The 17,201-nt window shown below is 46.0% G+C and overlaps 1 protein-coding gene across 17 annotated transcripts in view; it reads right to left on the bottom strand.

Annotated features, from left to right (window-relative positions):
* KALRN (kalirin RhoGEF kinase) overlaps positions 1-12,870 on the bottom strand; it is a 700,623-nt gene extending 687,753 nt beyond the window's left edge. For all 17 annotated transcript variants that reach the window (XM_054480931.2, XM_054480928.2, XM_054480929.2 and 14 more), the window contains exon 1: positions 12,392-12,870. In XM_054480931.2, coding sequence (XP_054336906.1) covers positions 12,392-12,464 — 73 coding nt within the window. In that variant the 5' untranslated portion in view covers positions 12,465-12,870. The remainder of the gene's footprint in view (positions 1-12,391) is intronic.
* Between the last annotated feature and the right edge of the window lie 4,331 nt (positions 12,871-17,201).

The raw sequence follows: 17,201 nt of genomic DNA, 5'->3' as shown, positions 1-17,201 counted from the left end.
TCTTTTCTAACTCTGGGGAAGCTGGTACCCACCCTCGTACCCCACTAACACATATACCACCTTCTAATACTTTGAGTCTCTACCATTGTCTCTTCCTATGACTTTTTCAAACATTCAAAGCTTTTCCTTGATCTGAAAGAAAAAATAACTTCACTGGACCTGATAACCTTTTAAAATTTTTGAATTAAGAATAATATACATGCATAAAACTGCACATATAAGTTTACAGCTCATTAAGATTTCACAAAAGAAACATACCTATGGTCTAGAAGCAGAACAATATCAGTACCCCCAAAATGTCCTTTTGATTACCATCTTATTTTTCTCCTTACTTTTATTACCAAGCTTCTTGAATAGTGGTCTATGCTCATTATTCTTGTTTGCACTACCTTTTCATCCATTTCAGCCTAAGCACTCCCTCTTCAATGAATCTTCCCCACACCTATTCGGGTGAGGTTGTTAATCCTTCCTCTATACATTAGTGTGCATTCCTCTTTACTGAACTTATACTACACTGCAATCATCTGTTTATGTACCAGGCAACCCCCCCCATTAGGCTGTTAACCTCCTTTCGGGCAAGATTATTTATAACTTGTCTGTGTACCCCCAGTGCCTGGCACTTAGTAGGTGTACAGCTGGTGTCTGACACGTCGATAAATGAGTGTAAGAATAAATGAAGAGATCTGCTCACTGAAATCCAGTACTCTGCTAAAATTGATTAGTTCTTTCTCCAATTCCCATCAAAAGGAATGATACTTAGCTGTCAAAACTCAGTGGTTGGGATCATGAAGAATGACTAGAAAACTGTACTGTTACAATCTTTGGTTAAGTGTCTCTTTACTTCCAAGTATCTGACCATGTTATATGCCAAAGCACTGGTGTACACAGAAGAGGCTTAAAATCTTGCACCTTCCCTCTGACTTAAAGCTGTGACATTACTCCCTATGGTGTTCTGTCCTTCCACTGCCACACCCTGACACGGAGTCCTGCCAATCTTTTCCCCAACTGTTCCTAGAGCCACTCCTCTCTTTCCCCACTACCTCATTTCAGGACAGTAAGTAGTTAGAGACAAGAATCCCCCAGGAGCCCAGACCCCTCCTCCTAGCCCTCTTTTGTCACATCCAATTAACCATCTGCCAGTCTCCCGGGTCCCCTTCTAGGCCCACTGTCCAGCTGCCAACTCAATATTGTGCCCCCACCCCATAGATGCCCATTGTCCCTGGGCTGGGTAAGAGTATAAAAGATGGAGATTTTAGCCTCATCCCTAGTCCCTGCCCGTCATGCCTTGGAATAATTGTAACTGCAAGTTTAAAAATCATAACCCTATCTCCACACTTACCAAATGAATGAAGAGAAAGAAGAGAAGGAAGAGAAGGAAGGAAGGAAGGAAGGAAGGAAGGAATCAGTGTTCATGATTTTGAAAATAAAGGGATTCATCTAACTGGTAACATAATCATAATATGTCGTACATGTAATATGTCATACTAGTAATATATAATACCACATTACTAGTAATATCCTATTTATATTACTATTCACAATATGAATATAACTATCACAATATACCTATTAACGTGAGCAATTTTTTTTTTTTTTTTTTTTTTTTTGGAGACAGAGTCTCACTCTGTTGCCCAGCCTGGAATGTGGTGGCACGATCTTGGCTCACTGCAACATCCACCTCCTGGGTTCAAGTGATTCTCCTGCCTCAGCCTCCCGAGTAGCTGGGATTACAGGTGCCCACTGAAAGGCAAGGATTTTTTACCCATTTTACAGATTTATAAACTAAAGCTTGGAGTGGTTATAACTTGCACAAAGTCACAAAGCTGGTAAGTTCCTGTTCTAAGATTCTATGATTCTGGAACTGGTCTACACTTTAGGAAACTCCCACCTTCTTGTGTTCTAGGGAAGATAAGCCTGGTGCCCCACAATCCACCCTTTGGTGGCAGCAACACCCAGATTCCTACTCCCCAGCCCTCTGGAGGGTCGTGTGAGACCACTGAGGAGCCTTTGATGAAATGGGGCTTTTCATCTTGGGTCAGCCCCTGAAACAAGGGGTGGAAGGAGTGTTTGGGGCCAAGAAAAAGAGTATGGCATCTTCTCTTTTGTGTGAAGGATTCCACTTCATGGAGAAGAATGAGCAAGGGGCTCATTCATGAGCCCTAGCCTGCTTCCCCTTTCTTCTAGGACTTCTAGAGACACTATGGAACCTGGAAATTCATGAGCAAATCCCATCACTGATACAGTACCTTGATGGCCAGACATTGACCCCTCCTCAGTAGGCTGCCCAGATACCATCTTGCCTGAGTTTCCCTCCCTCTCTCCTCTCCTCACTTACTTCTTTCCCCACTTGCCTTTCTGACTCATACTCTGTAGGAGGCAATTCTGCAGACCCCACTACAGCCTAGAGCAGTCCCACCTCGGCTTGCAAAAGAAAGCCACCAGCACTTTTAAACGGATTGCTAACTTTAGATCTCTCAGCCTCGCTTCTTAGCTTCTCTGCCCAAGAGCCTTCTAGGGCCACAACAGCTCAGCCCACCCATTTCACAGCTGCCTCAGCTTGTACTACCCTCCCCAAGCATGGCACCACTAGTCTCTGAGTTTTCCAGCCAGATGATGCTCTCTCTCCTGGAGCTGTCAATCTGGAACATTGTGCCCATTGGTCCTTGCCAGCCAGCTACTTCACTGAAGTCTGCCTTCCCTCCAGAGTCCAAGAAAGAAGCATCCTCCTCTGGCCCAAAGCTGAACTTGAGATCCACCCCTCCAGGCTCATCCAGGACCTTCCTCAATCTATTACTTCTGTCTTTTCTAAATATTAAGTCTCTTCCTCATGCCTGCCTTCTCCCTCTATCCTATCCCTAGGTATTCACATATCTTCCCTCCTAAAAAAAACCTCCCCTCAACTCTGCTCCCCATCTCCAACTACCTTGCTATTTTTAATCTTCCCTTTACAGTCAAACCTTTCCAAAGAGCCATCTATATGCACTCCCACCACTTCCTCCCCATGTGCTCACTCCTCATTCCCCTTGGAATTTGAATTCCACCTCCCATACACAATTGAAACTGTTATTTCAAAGATTACCAAGGATTCCTAGTCTCCAGAACCAATGGTATTTGCTCAGTTCCCATCTCCCTCAACTTCTCTGCAGCATTAAACCCTGTTGATCACCTGTGTTTCCCAAGTATTGCTCTCTCCTGGTTCTCCTCCAGCCCTTCTGCATCTGTATCCAACTGTAGATACCCCTGTATCTACAATTCTGTCTTTGGCACTCTGCCCTTAATTCTGTGTATGCTTTTCATTTATTATATCATCTATTTTGATAGCTCCAGCCACAACTTCTTTCAGATAGCTCCCAAATCTATATTTCCAGATCTGGCCGCCTTCCAAAGCTCCAGACTCCCTTCGTTATCCACCTACTGAATCCACACCTCCCTTAGCTATTTCACTGACACCAGAAATGCAACATGTCCCAAAGCAAATTCTCCAAATCCCCCCTCTTCCCCTGCCTCCCCACAGCTGCTCCTCCTCTTACCAGCTCCTGACTTTCATTAAGGGTATCTCTGTTCTCCCAGTCACTCAAAGTCTTAACTTTGGAGTAATCTTGGGTTCCTATCTCTTTCTTGACACATCGACATCCAAGATGCCAGGCCCTATAGACTCCACTTCCCAAAGTAACTCATATCCATCCCCTCCTCTCCATTTCTGCTGCTGCTTCTCAAGTTCAGACTCTCCTAGCCTATCACAGTGATCTCCTAACTCATCCCCAACCAACAGTCCCTCCCCTACTCCAATGGACCCTCCACAGGGCTGCCAGATTTATCTTTCTGATCATGTCATTTTTAGTGGCTTCTCAAAGCCAACTGCTGAAAGACCAAATTCATTGGCCTTCGATTCAATGCCTTCATGATCTAGGAGCCTAGTAAATATTTGATAAAGGAATCAACTAATCAACTTGGTTGCCACCTCCTGAGTTTCATCTCCCATTGATCCTCCACCAGCCACTGAGTCACATAAACTAGACCATTTACTGCCCCTAAATATGCTATGAATATTCACACCTCCTTTCAATGCTGTTTTAACCTGGGATCACAACACTTTCTGTCTTCCCTGTCCAAACCATACCCATCATATGTCCCAGATCAAGGAGAAGTAGCCACTCCCTTAAGCGTACAGAGTGTCTGCCACTTTTCACTCTTACACTTGTTTATCTGTTGCATCCATGTTCCCTAGCTAGTGTCCAGCTCTCTTCTAATAATGTCATAGGGCAGATGGGGAGGAGACAAAGCTAATTCTCCTACAGTTTCTTCTTTACCTCCCTGAATTAATTCCTCTGTCCACCCATTTGATTCTTTCTGTTCCCTCGCTCCTAGGCAGACACAATTTCAAGCAGCTCTATTGATCCAACAGCTCTGTGGCTGTCAGTCATTTCCTAGTTATTTTCGCTGCCAGTCATTCATACACAAAGGAGTGGCAGGAGGACTCTGAACTGCACGCAGACAGAGAAAAGGCAGGAAGGGCCTGATTCTCTGTGCACACCTGAGGCTCAGCAGAAGTAAGAAGCAAGAACCTTCTCCACATGGATCGAGCCACATGCCCCATGACCCAGACAGGAACTGGCATTCTTCTACTTATGCAGAGGAGGAGAAAACAGGGGTCCCCTGACCTGCTGTAAAAGAGTGCCCCATCCAGTCCCCTTGGGAAACCAAAATGAGAAGAACTGCATCTCTTCCTGGACTGGAAAGGTCCCATGGAAGTCAGATTAAATAAGATAATACTTGTCAGAAGAAGCACTTAGAGTAATAGAATGTTCAATTTGGAAAGATCTACATATATTTGGATAGTATTGTACAACTTTTCAGATACAGTATCTTATTTGAGTCTCTCAGCAGCTCTATAAGGGAAGGGTCGGGGCAGGGGGGCTATTATCCTCATCTTACACAGATGTTAAAGTCATTTGCCCAAGTTATTCATGTAAGTAGAGAGCAAAATGGAGTGTTTACCTCCTGCTCTATTGTCTGACCTTCTCAGCCTCCTTCATAGACTTTTCCCTCCCCTTTTAACCCCTTATATCCAAGTGCTCCCAGAGGGGGTATGTTTATTTCCATTTCCATTCCTGTTCTACATTCTTTTTTTAATGGCTTTATATACTCCCATAGCATGCGTGGTACATGACTATAGTAAACACTTGATAAATATTTTTCAAACAAATTATTAAATGAATGAATGAAAGAGAGCCAAGGCCCAAAACCTAGCCTTCTGATGCCACACACAGGATCCCTGCACTGCATCATGTTGCCTCTCTGGCACCCTCTCGCATCCCATGTCAAAAGCCCTGCCCAGCATGCCTTCAAGAGACCTTCAGCCTCTGTCCATCACATTCAATTAATAATTAAAACAGCAGGAACAACAGGGATAACTAGGATTTCTTGTGCTTCTACTGTGTCAGAGACCACTAGATGCTCCATACATGTTTTTTTCCTACTTAATACTCTCAACCTGTGAAACAAGCTTTATCAGTCCCATTTTGCAGAAGATGAGGATGAGAGATATTAAACAATTAATGCAAGATCCTATCCCTAGTTAGTGCTGAACCTATTCCATCCAAAGCCTATCATCCTCTGGCTATACCAGGGTTTCTCCATCTCAGCATTACTGACATTTTGGAGCTGGATAATTATTTGTTGTCCTGTGCATTGTAAGATGCTTAGCAGCACCCTTGACCTCTATCCACTAGATGCCAGTAGCAAACCCTCCCCAAGTTATTACACCAAAAAAAATGTCTCCAGGCATTGCTAAATGTTCTATGATGGGGGGTGGGAGGGGGAGAATTGCCCTTGTTGATAGCCACTGGGCTATACCATACTGACCACCTCCAGCAGTAAACTATCAAATACCAGAACCAGAGAAAACTTTGAAAGTAAAAAGTGTTCATTTCCAACATCTAAGAAGAACCTCTAGTTCACCCCTTATAGTGTTTTATTGATTTTATTTATAGTCAGGAAGATTTTCTTACTTCTCAGTTAATTTCTTTCTGTAGCTTCAGTTTATTCTAAAACTCCTTTCATCCCTCAAGGGATTATCAAATATGACTGGACAGTATGTACCAGTAATAAAGTTATTGGTGATTTGTGGCACAAGGATGAAGCAAAGCTTGCCAAATCTTACAGAGGTAGACCTGGATGTCACTGATATGTTCTAAAATATATTAATAGTAGAAATAGCCTATAAAAATATAGCATTAGAAATATTAACAACATTCCCTCTCCAGAACCACAGTCTTCCCAATACTCCCCCAAAGGCTCCTGAAAAATGATGTGACCAAAAGCCCAGTTCATAATGGGTGAAAGTGGAGGAGATCAAGAAGGGACAATAAGCATTAAATTAAGCCTCGTGTTTACACTCTGGAGCATCAAACATAACTTAAAAAAAAAAAGATGTTTTCCTTTGCTGCAAAAGAAAGCTCAGGAAGTAAGAGACTCCCTTTTTAGGTACCTGGCAATGTACAGACTGGGCGGTGATATTTACTCAAGGAATCGCATACAAACATAGATTGTTATTCCCAAATCTCCCTTCTATATGATCTGGACATGACAACAGTTTAAGTTTCCCTGTCTAGATGTGATGGGGTTATTATTTAAGAAAAAAGTTTAAGAAATCATACAGTGAATACAAACAAACCATCACTTAGATTCAATAGCTGCTTATATTTTGCCATGTTTGATTTATATTGTGAGGAGGTGTTTTTTGATTAATCACAAGCTTTTAAAAAGATCCTTTTTCTTACCTCCAAAGAACAAATAACTTCAATGGGGGAGACAAGCCTTCATGTATGGAAAGGCTAAATAACAATACAATACTGATGAAGTGAGAAAATGAGTACAGACAGTGAGTAATTCAAAGGGCTGTCATCGTGAGCTGTGAAAGCTCCCAGAAGAAAGCAGGGATCAAGTCTTAAAGACTGTGTTGGATTTGGAGGGTGCCGGGGTATTTGATCCAAGGAGACTGTGAATGCAGGACCCCTTGGGCAGTGTGTGGAGAGCAGCCTGGCTGGAGTTGAGCTGTGAGGCCGACACTTGACCCTGAAGGCACTAGGGGGTTACTGAAGGTTCAAGCACCAAGCAGTGCTGTGAGGAAAGTAGTGCTTTAGGAAGTTTAATGTGTCTGCAGGTCCAATTTGGAGTGGGGCTAAGTGAACAGCTTCCAAGGGATGAGAATGAGGGCCAGGAAAGGAGTCCATGGGGGCATATGGGGCCTGGCCTGGGGCCATGCCCTGTGGATGAGCAGCAAGGGCTAACTATGAAAGATAATTCAACAGGGTTTGTTGGAGGAAAGAGATTCCTCACAGACAATACCAAGGTTTTAAATATCATGACTGGGAGAGTGAAGGTGTCACTTATAGAATTAAGAAAGTCAAGAGGAAGAGCTAGTTTGGGGAGCTGGAAAGATATACAGAGTTGAGTTTGAGATTGGCTGAAGCCCAAATAACCACAAACACTTCAGTTGAAAATGTCTAGATTCACAGAACCAATGCTCAACAGAAGGACAGAGGTAGAAAATATCTCCACATCACTCTCTTTTCATTTATCTTCTTACTTTTTTTCCTTTGCACCTTAAAGAAAAAGGTTTCTCTGCTGCTTACCAAAGCTAAGCTCTTACTTTTGTTAGGGAACCTATTCTTATCTCATTTCTTCAGGTATCAAACTCTACACTCGTTCTAGCCTCCTCAATTTTTCCTCTCCACACATTCTCTCCCTGCCACCTCCAAACCTGCTGTGACTCTAACAAAAAACAAAAATTCCTTTTCTGGATACTAACGTCCCTTCTGGCTAAGCACACACCTCTTTTTCCTTTCACTGATAAACTCTGCAAGTAGCTGATTCCCACTCACCACCCCAAATCCCTCCACTGAACACCTCTTCTAATCCTGTGCTCCTGGAGTGCACAGGATCTTTTTTTCATCATGCCCCCAGCACTCCTCCTGCTCAACCTGCCTGCAGCCTGTCATCACATCAGAGCCCACACTGACTCTCTGGGGTCTCCAGGATCAAGTCTCCTCCACTGCCACTTCTGCAATATGAATTTCTACCCCAAAATCTAACTTCCACCCTTCCCTTTCTTCCTCTACTCCTTCCCTCTGAGAGCAGATGCATTCACAAAGCTTCAGCTGCATCCAACCTTCCAAATCAACATCAACAGCCCTAGCCTCCAGCCCATGCTCCTGTCTTGAGTCCCACATTTCCAACTGCTGACAAAACAACTCCATCTGGATTTCCCTGAGTCACCTTCCATGCTTCATGTCCAAAGCTAACATCATTATCTGCCCTGCAAAACCAGGTCCTGTCTTCAACCAGCCCACACCTGTTCATCAGTCACTGTCAGTCCTCTAGGCTCCTCAACCCAGCAACTTCATTTTCCTCATAGGCTTCATTTTCCTCTCCCCCATCACTAGATTATCAACAAGTCCCCACATTTATACCTCTAAAAATGTGTCTCAGTGGCATCCCTGACTCCCCGTCCTTTCTGCCACCAACCCAGACCAAGGCTTCTCCCCTTCAGCTCCGGATCACTTTTGCACCTCCCTAGATTGTACCCTTCTCTTCTCCACTTATTCAATCATATTATCCCAGATTAACCTTTCCAAACACCACTTTTTTCATGATGTGTCATTGTTCAAGAATCCATAATGACTCCCTACTGCCCCAGAATTAAATCCAATCTCCACCCTTGTGCTTTCAAGACTCTCCCTATTTGACCCTGCCCCACTTCTCCAATCCTGTTTCCCATTCCTTACTAACCTACATCTTCCTCTATGTCAGCCCAGGCTCTTCAATGCCCAAACTCTCATGTGCCACTCCCCATTCTCCATTCATCCTTCAAGGACCACCCTAAGTTCCACCTCCTCTGTAGTTCTGCCAACTTTTTAACTTATAGCACCACAACGCTTAGCAATTAATCACTAATTGAACAGTAAATGTCAATCTTCTTCAAAAGTTCTTTGAGGACAGAGACCACTTTGAATATTTCTTTTGTGTTCCACAGCACCCTGGACAGCAGAAGCCTCTGGGGAAAATTGAAAAGTTCTTTTTGATTGGCTGGTCAATTGGTTTCTGGTCCCAGTTATCAGTTCCCATATCTCCCCTCCTCTGCCTCATAACTATGATCAATAAAATTATTGTAACACACTTTCTCAGGCTTGGAACAGAGAATTCCCAAGAAGACAATCTGGAGTCTACCAATCTAGAATAGTAGGCTGGGTAGGGTGGGGTGTCTGTGTCCATGTGCACACAGGGAAGTGAGATTTAGGGAATCTAGCTTAACCAATTGGTCAAGAGATTGAAACACCAAAATGATCAGAAGAGGACAAGCAAGGATCCAAAATGACAGAATAATTTGAAACATGCCTAATTAGAAGCACAGTATGCCAGAATTTTGACGAAGCAATTTCCAATTTGGTCCTTGTGCATACAAAATTTTCCATCACAAAGAAAGGGGTAACCCTGGTGCTAGGGACTTTGAAAATTTGTTTGAAGCTTTCTCAGTTGTTCAGTAGAATATATTTATAATCTATACAGCCTATCAGGTATAGTGCTATATTCCATAGAGATGGGGAATCAGAAGGGAGAAGGTTTAGAAACATGGCTTTTCTAAGTTTAAGAATCTCCACCAATGCACATGCATATGTTCATTGCAGCACTGTTCACAATAGCAAAGACATGGAATCAACCTAAATGCCCATCAATGGCAGACTAGATAAAGAAAATGTGGTACATGTACAACATGGAATACTATGCAGCCATAAAAAAGAATAAGATCATGCCCTTTGCAGCAACATGGATGGAGGTGGGGGCTGTTATCTTAAGCAAACTAATGCAGGAACAGAAAACCAAATACTTCATGTTCTCACTTATAAGTGAGAGTTAAACAATGAAAACACATGGACACAAAGAGAGGAATAACAAACACAGGAGCCTACTTGAGGGTGGAGGGTGGGAGGACAGAGAAAAACACAAAAAAATACCTATCAGGTACTATGCTTATTACCAAGGTGATGAAATAATCTGCATACCAAACCCCTGTGACACACAGTTTATCTATGTAAGCCACCCATGTACCTCTGAACCTAAAATAAAAATTAACAACAAAAAATAAAAATAAAAAGAAGAAGAAGAATCCCCAGCAAGAGCCTAGGCTAGAGACCAGCAGTGTGGTGACAGTCAGTGAGCCAAGCATAGAGGTCCACACACGGTGGATGTAGTCCTTGACCTACCCCCTCTTGCAACATGTTACAGGTCATCAGTCATTTCCAGCCTCATGCACCAATGACTTAACCTTTCTCTGATACTAAGTGCACATCAGACTTAGCTCAGCCACTGGGCTGCCCAAGGAGGAGGGAGAATATCCCCAACATAGGAGTCCCACAGGAGACTGACCCCAGTCTGCTACTTATTCTGTGATTTGAGCCAGGGTTAGATAATGTGTGCCACACATTGTGTTTTGAAAGGCCCTGGGAAAAGTAACACATTGGACTATTATTGGCCATTAACACTGTGTGAATTTATTATCAGAAATAAGCAGGCCTCCAGGAACTGAGCTCTGCCACAGGTGCCTGGAACAGAAAATGAACAGGACCTAGTGTTTGGGTGATAGGAAAGGGGAAAGAGGAGTGGGCACCAAAAGGTAAAAGTGGAGACCAGAAAGGGAAGGTGGGAAGGCTCACACTTCAAGATTTTTCCCTCAGAGCTAAGAAAATGCAGACTTTTGCCCCAGTTGGGAGGCAAGGGGGGTCAGCTGGGTTTTTGATTGACTGGTCAATTTGTTTCTAGTCCCAGTTATGAATTCCCGTATCTCCCCTCCTCTGCCTCATAATGAGTATTTCTGGATATCACTTAGCCCCCAGAACCACCTTTTCCCTAGATTCCACCTCTTTAGAATCAATGTTTTTGGGTGCTGGGCTGTGTGTGTATGACAGAGAGAGAGAGAAGAAAGAAAATAGAATCCATGTCTCAGGAAGAGGAAGGAGGGAAGGAAGGAGGAAGAAAGAAAAGGAAAGAAGGCTTAGACCTGGGAAGCAGAATAGAATGACAGGGCCTCCCTCTGATTTCTCCAGACCCTGGCACCAGCTCCTGTCCTCCAGTTTTTTCCTCGGCACATCAACTAGAGAATGAACATATGAGCCAATCAAGTCTTGACTTCCAAAACCACAAGTCTCCCCCGCAAAGCACCCCACCCCTTCCCTAGAGATGACCTCCAGGGCAAGGTAACAGGGTTAGGAAACAGATGGATGTGCAGAGACCCTCCAGAGCTAACCTGACCCCTGACCCCCACTAGTTCATGTCCTCTAATCCAACTTTCCAAAAGGGAGAGCAGATGCATGGGGCCCCGGTAACTTACTGGACTCCTTGGGACAAAGATTCCAGACAAAACCGTTTCAGACATGTGGGGAGATGGGGAGCTACACACAGAAGCTGGTGGAAGCCACAGGTACAGGGAGATGGGGAATCCCTGGCCATCAGAGAAACAGGGCCACAGGTGGTGGAAGATAAGGGTGGTCAGTGCCGGTTCTAGGGAGGGACTGTGTAGCCAGGGAGCAGGAGGAGCAATGGACCCGGGACTTGGACGATGGCAGGGGCGCAAAGAGCTGGAAAGACATCTCAGGGCTCTACACCTCACAGCAAGCAGAGACTTAGTGGGTGTGTATGAGAAGGACGCTAACTCACACTTCCAGGAATGAGTAATTCTTATGAATAGCTCCTCCGTTCCCAGAACTGAAGAGGAGGACAAGGGGGAGGTCCGAGGCGCCCACCGCCCTCCCAGCCGGGTCTGCCTCTCAAGTCAGAGGGACCAGCTCCCTACACGCACCAGGCGAGACCGATATCTTCCGCCCCGCTCCTGTCAGTCTGCAGCCGGCGCGGCTCCGGGTCCCCGCCGCCCCTCTATGCACATCAGGGCCCCGGGCCCCCGACGGCGAGGAGGGGTGCCGACCCAGGGCGGCCGCCGGGAGCCCCGCTGACAGGCACGGGGGAGGGGGAGCCAAGGGAGGGGCTGGGACGCCGGTAGCCGGAGCGGCGCGCTGCAAAGTGAGCCAACGCCGCCCATCCCCGCGCTCCGGGAGAAGGCGGTCCGAGGGGACCGCCTCCCACCTTCCCAACACAGACTCCGGCAACTGAGGTGAAGGCGGAGGGGCGCGGAGTTCCCAGCCCCCACGCCCGCCCCAAACGCAGCCAGCACTGCCATAACAACCAGAATCTCGGCAACTCCAGCCCCGACGCCGAGGGGGCACTGCCCCCCAACACGCACGCGACAGCAACAGCCCTCCTTCCCCAAACTTGTCCGAGACGCCGCGTCCGAGGCAGCAGCCTTCAGCCCTGGCCTCCCGCGCCCTGCCCAGCTTACCTGTCCGGAAAAAGGCGTCCACGTCCGAGTCTGTTGCTCCTCCTTCCTCCGCTGCTCCCTCAGGGGGGTTCATGACTGTGGGAGGGCGTCCGCGGGCAGCCGGGGGCCGAAGAAGCCTGGGGCCGAGGGCTGCTCGGCGCCCGATGGGCGGAGGGCGCGGGGCGCAGCGGCCGCGGCCGCAGAGCTGGCGGCCGCGGGGCTTGGAGGGCGGGCGTTGGGCGGCGGGGCTGGGACAGAGGACGCTGAGCCTCCCTCAGGCGGAGGCGCGCGGCGGGCTGGGGGTGCCTGCCGCCAGCTCCCCCATGGTACCCCTTCCCCAGGGCGCTGGCCGCCTGCTGTCTGGCTGGGGCCGGGGCCCGGGGCCGGGGTGCGGGCTGCCTGGGCGCCCGCTGTCCCCCAGCAGCGGCAGCTGGCTCTCCTGCTCGCCGGTCTGCCTGTCTCTATTGTTCAGCCCTGCTCCGCTCTCTCCTCTTTATTTTTCCTCCTCCCTCCCACCCTCCCTGTCTCCCTACCTCCTCCCTCCCTCGCTCACTCGCTCACTCGCTACCTCCCTCCTTCGCTCGCTCGCTCTCTGGCTCCCCCTCTGGCTCCCGCCGCCGCCGCCGCCGCCGCCGCCGCCGCCTCCCCAGCTCCTCCCCCGGCTCCCGCTCCCTCAGTCCCGGCCAACAATGACCCCGGGAGCGCCGAGCTGAACTGAAGCTCCGGCCGGGGCCGAGGGCTCGCTGCGGTCCCCCGGCGGCGCCTACGCCCCCAGTCCCAGCGGCCCCACGCCGGCCTCCCGGGGAGCGGAGCCCGAGTCCCGAGCTATTGTTCGAGGCTGTGCTAGGCCGGCTTCCTGAGATCCGCAGGAAAAGCCCGGGCCAGGGAGGGGGCGGGGCCGCCGGGCGAGCCCGGGGCTGCAGGGCACACGCCAGGCTTGTCCAGGGGGCTCTGCGGCCCCGGCGCTGCGCGCTCAGCTTCTCCGCTCGCGCCGCCGGTGCTCCTCCCGGCCCCGCGGCCACCTCCTCCGCCCACTCCACTCCCAGGTGTGTGAGGGGAACACCAGGCTGCCCGCCCGCCCTCTCTAGGTCTTCAGATCGGTCCCCAAGCTGGACTGACCTGTCCCTAGAGGCCGGCCTTTCTTCCCCTCCTTCCTGACGAGCTCTCTTCTGTCTCCCTGCCCTCCTGAGCCTCTCACATTTTCCTCACCAGCTCGCCACAGTTTCTCTCCTTTTTATCTTTTCTCGTCCTTTTCCCCCTTTCAGCGCCCCTTTAAACATCTCCGCCTGTCTCTGTGACTCTTTGTCCAGTTTAATGCTCCTGTGATGTCTCCCTGCCTATCTCTCCCTCCCTCCGTCACTCTCTTGTCCCTCGTTTGTCTCTGTCCTGCCTCCGTACTTGGCCCGTATCTCCGCGCTCCTCTTGGACAGCTGTCAAAACTCTCTAATCCCTGGGGCCTTCTCGGTTTTGTTCTCCCTCATGTGAATGGAGATCCAGTTGGCCGGGAGGAAGGAGGTGTTACAGCAAGCTGAATTTCAATTAAAGTGGGGAGAGGGGCTGGGGAGGAATGGGGATGACTGCAAAAAAGAAAACAGATGCTGTATGGGGTAATTAATGCGGTGATTGTATTGTGCCCATCAGTTTTTAAGCAATAATTAAACAATAATTAGCCAGTAGTGTGTTTATGGTTCTAGTGACTACAGAGCCCACCAAACAGAGGGTCTTTAAGACCTGAGTACTTAATAAGGTCTGCTGAGCGCTGTTCGCTGTTGCCTCATCCAGAGAGATGGAGAAGTGGTGGCCTGACCTCATGTGTTAAAACACGCCTAATAGGAAAACCAGGTACTGGTCTGAAGTTGATGACTGCAACCCATCAGACAGAATCTCCTGGATCTGTTTGTCTCTAGTAACCTGTTTGGTTCCACCTCTCTCTGGGGGCCAAGGCAACTGGGGCCTATGCAGATCCACCAACTGTGTAACCTTGCAGCAAATAAAATGAATTAAATTAGTTTTTAGTGAACACTTCCTGGCTCCCTGTACTCATCACTTTCTTCACTGACACAAATAGTCTAATTTTTTTCACCCATTAAAAAAAAGTACCTGTTTCCAACCTTGGATACACCTATCAGACCTGTCTCCAACCTTGAGTACATCTATCAGACCTCTGTAGTGACTCTGACATCACAAGTTCACTGCCCTGAGATCTAATTCATCTGGCCCCAGTATCTTGAACTGGCTTAAGATGCCCCTTTGCCTATGCCTTTTCTGACAATGAAAATACTTCTCATTTGTCTTTTCAAAATCTTCCTTCCCCTTAATCCTTTGCCTAACCCCTGGTCTGCTCCCCTACCCCCGCACACACATATGTGATGGCAGAGCTGCTATTAATGAATTGCCACCATTGTGCAGCTAAAGAACCAGTGGCCTGGCAAGGCATTAGCTCACCCACAATTCAGAAGAAACATTACATGTTTAGAGGAAGGTTCATATCAAAATCTCAAGATACAGACAAGAATGGGGGAACACCTTATGTAATGACACAAACTTTTTTTGAGAGGAAATTTGGCAATTTCTATTAAAATGTTAACTGTTCATGGCTATATTAATATCAAAGAAGATTTCAGAGCAAAGAATATTACCAGGGATAAAGAGGGACATTTCAATTCATCAAGCAGACGTAACAATCCTAAGAGTGTTTGCACCTAATAAGACAGCTTCAAAGTACATGAAGCAAAACTGATAGGATTGCAATGAGAAATATAAAAATTTATAATTATAGTCAGACAATTTAATATCTGTAAAATGCAGTAATTAATAGAATAAGGAGACAGATCATCAGTAAAGATATAGAAGACTTGAACAATGCTATCAACCAACCTAACCTAACTGACATTTATAGAATATTCCACTCCATAACAGCAGATATACATTTTTTCAAATGCACAGGTAGCATTTGTCAAGATAAACCACACGCTAAGCCATAAAACAAATCTCAAAAACTTTAAAAGGATTAAAATCATGCGAAGAGGTATATAAATTATACCTAAGTTGGTTTTTTTAAAAAAATCACACAGAGTATGTTCTCTGACCACAATAGAATTAAACTAGAAATCAATAACAAAAAGAATCTAGAAAAACCTCCCAAATATTTGGAAAGTAAATAACACACTTCTAAATAACACATGAGCTACTAAGAATTCAAAGGACAGGCTGGGCACCATGGCTCATGCCTGTAATTCTAACACTTTGGGAGGCTGAGGCCAGGGGATCACCTGGGGCCAGGAGTTCAAGACCAGACTGACCAACATGGCGAAACCTATCTCTAGTAAAAACACAAAAGTTAGCCGGACATGGTAGCGTATGCCTGTAATCCCAGCTACTCTGGTGGCTGAGGCATGAGAATCACTTGAACCCAGGAAGCAGAGGTTGCAGTGAGCCAAGATTGTGCCACTGCACTTTAGCCTGGGTGACACAGTGAGACTTTGTCCCCTGCCACCCCCCACCAAAAAAAGAGAATTCAAAGGGGGATATTAGAAAGAATCTCAAAGTGAATAAAAATGAAAACACATTACATAAAAATCTGTGGGATGCAGCTAAGGCAGTCTAAATCTGTGGGATGCAGCTAAAGCAGAAAGACATTTATAGTGCTAAATACCTATTTTGAAAATAAAGATCTCCCATCAATAAGCTCCTATTCTACTGTAAGAGCAAATGAAATCAAAGTGGAAGAACAGAAATAAAAAAGATCAGAGCAGAAGGCAATAAAATAGCAGGAAAACAAAAGAAAAAAATCAATGAAACTAAAGTGAGTTCTTTAAGATCAATAAAATCAAAAAACCTCCACCCAGACTGATCAGAAAATAAGAGAAAAATCTCAAACTACTGCTAGCAGGAATGACAGAGGTGACATCACTACAAATTCTATAAATGTAAAAATAATAATAAGGGAATATTATGAACAACTTTATGCCAACAAATTTGACAACTTTCATAAGATGGACACAAACTACTAAAGTTCACTCAAGGAGAAATTGCTAACTTAAATAGCTATTTATCTACTATAGAAATTAAATTTGTAGCTTAAAAGTTTTCCCCACACACACCCACACACAAAACAACTCAAGATTCACATGGCTTTTTTGGTATATTTATGAAACATTTAAGGAAGAAATAATATCAATTCCACAAAAACTCTTCCAGAAAAGTGAAAAGGAGGAAATATTTCCCAACTACTTCTATGAGGCCAGCATTACTCTGATGCCAAAACTAAACAAAGGCCATATAAGAAAAAAAATGTAGACTACTTCCTTAGGAATATTTATTAGGAATAAAATTTTTAATAAAATTTTAGCAGATAAAATCTACAATATAGAAAAATGATAATACATCATGACCAAGTGGGTTTATCCCACATATACAAGGTTGGTTTAACATTTGGGAAACTATTCAATGTAACTTACCACATGTTATGGGTTGAATTGTATTCTCAAAAAAGGTATGTTAAAGTCCTAACCCCTGGTAGCTGTGAAAGTGGCCTTATTTGGAAATAAGGTGTTTGCAGATATAATCAAATTTGGACGTGGTCACTAGGATGGACCCTAATCCAATATGACTGGTGTCCTGATAAGAAGAAAAAGAAATTCCATATGAAGACAGAGAAGACAGAGACACATAGGGAAAAATGCCATGTAATGGCAGAGGCAGAGATTGGAGTGACGCAGCAGCAAAGAATACCAAGAATTGACAGCCACCACCAGAAGCTAGAAAGAGGCAAAGAAAGATTCTCCCCGGAGTCTCAGAGGGAGCATGGCCATTCTAACACTTGATTTCA

This window comes from Pongo pygmaeus, chromosome 2 (genome assembly GCF_028885625.2).
Source record: "Pongo pygmaeus isolate AG05252 chromosome 2, NHGRI_mPonPyg2-v2.0_pri, whole genome shotgun sequence".
Classification (NCBI taxonomy): domain Eukaryota; kingdom Metazoa; phylum Chordata; class Mammalia; order Primates; family Hominidae; genus Pongo; species Pongo pygmaeus.
Note: the sequence above shows the minus strand (reverse complement) of the source record. Positions and strands in the feature narration are given on the sequence as shown.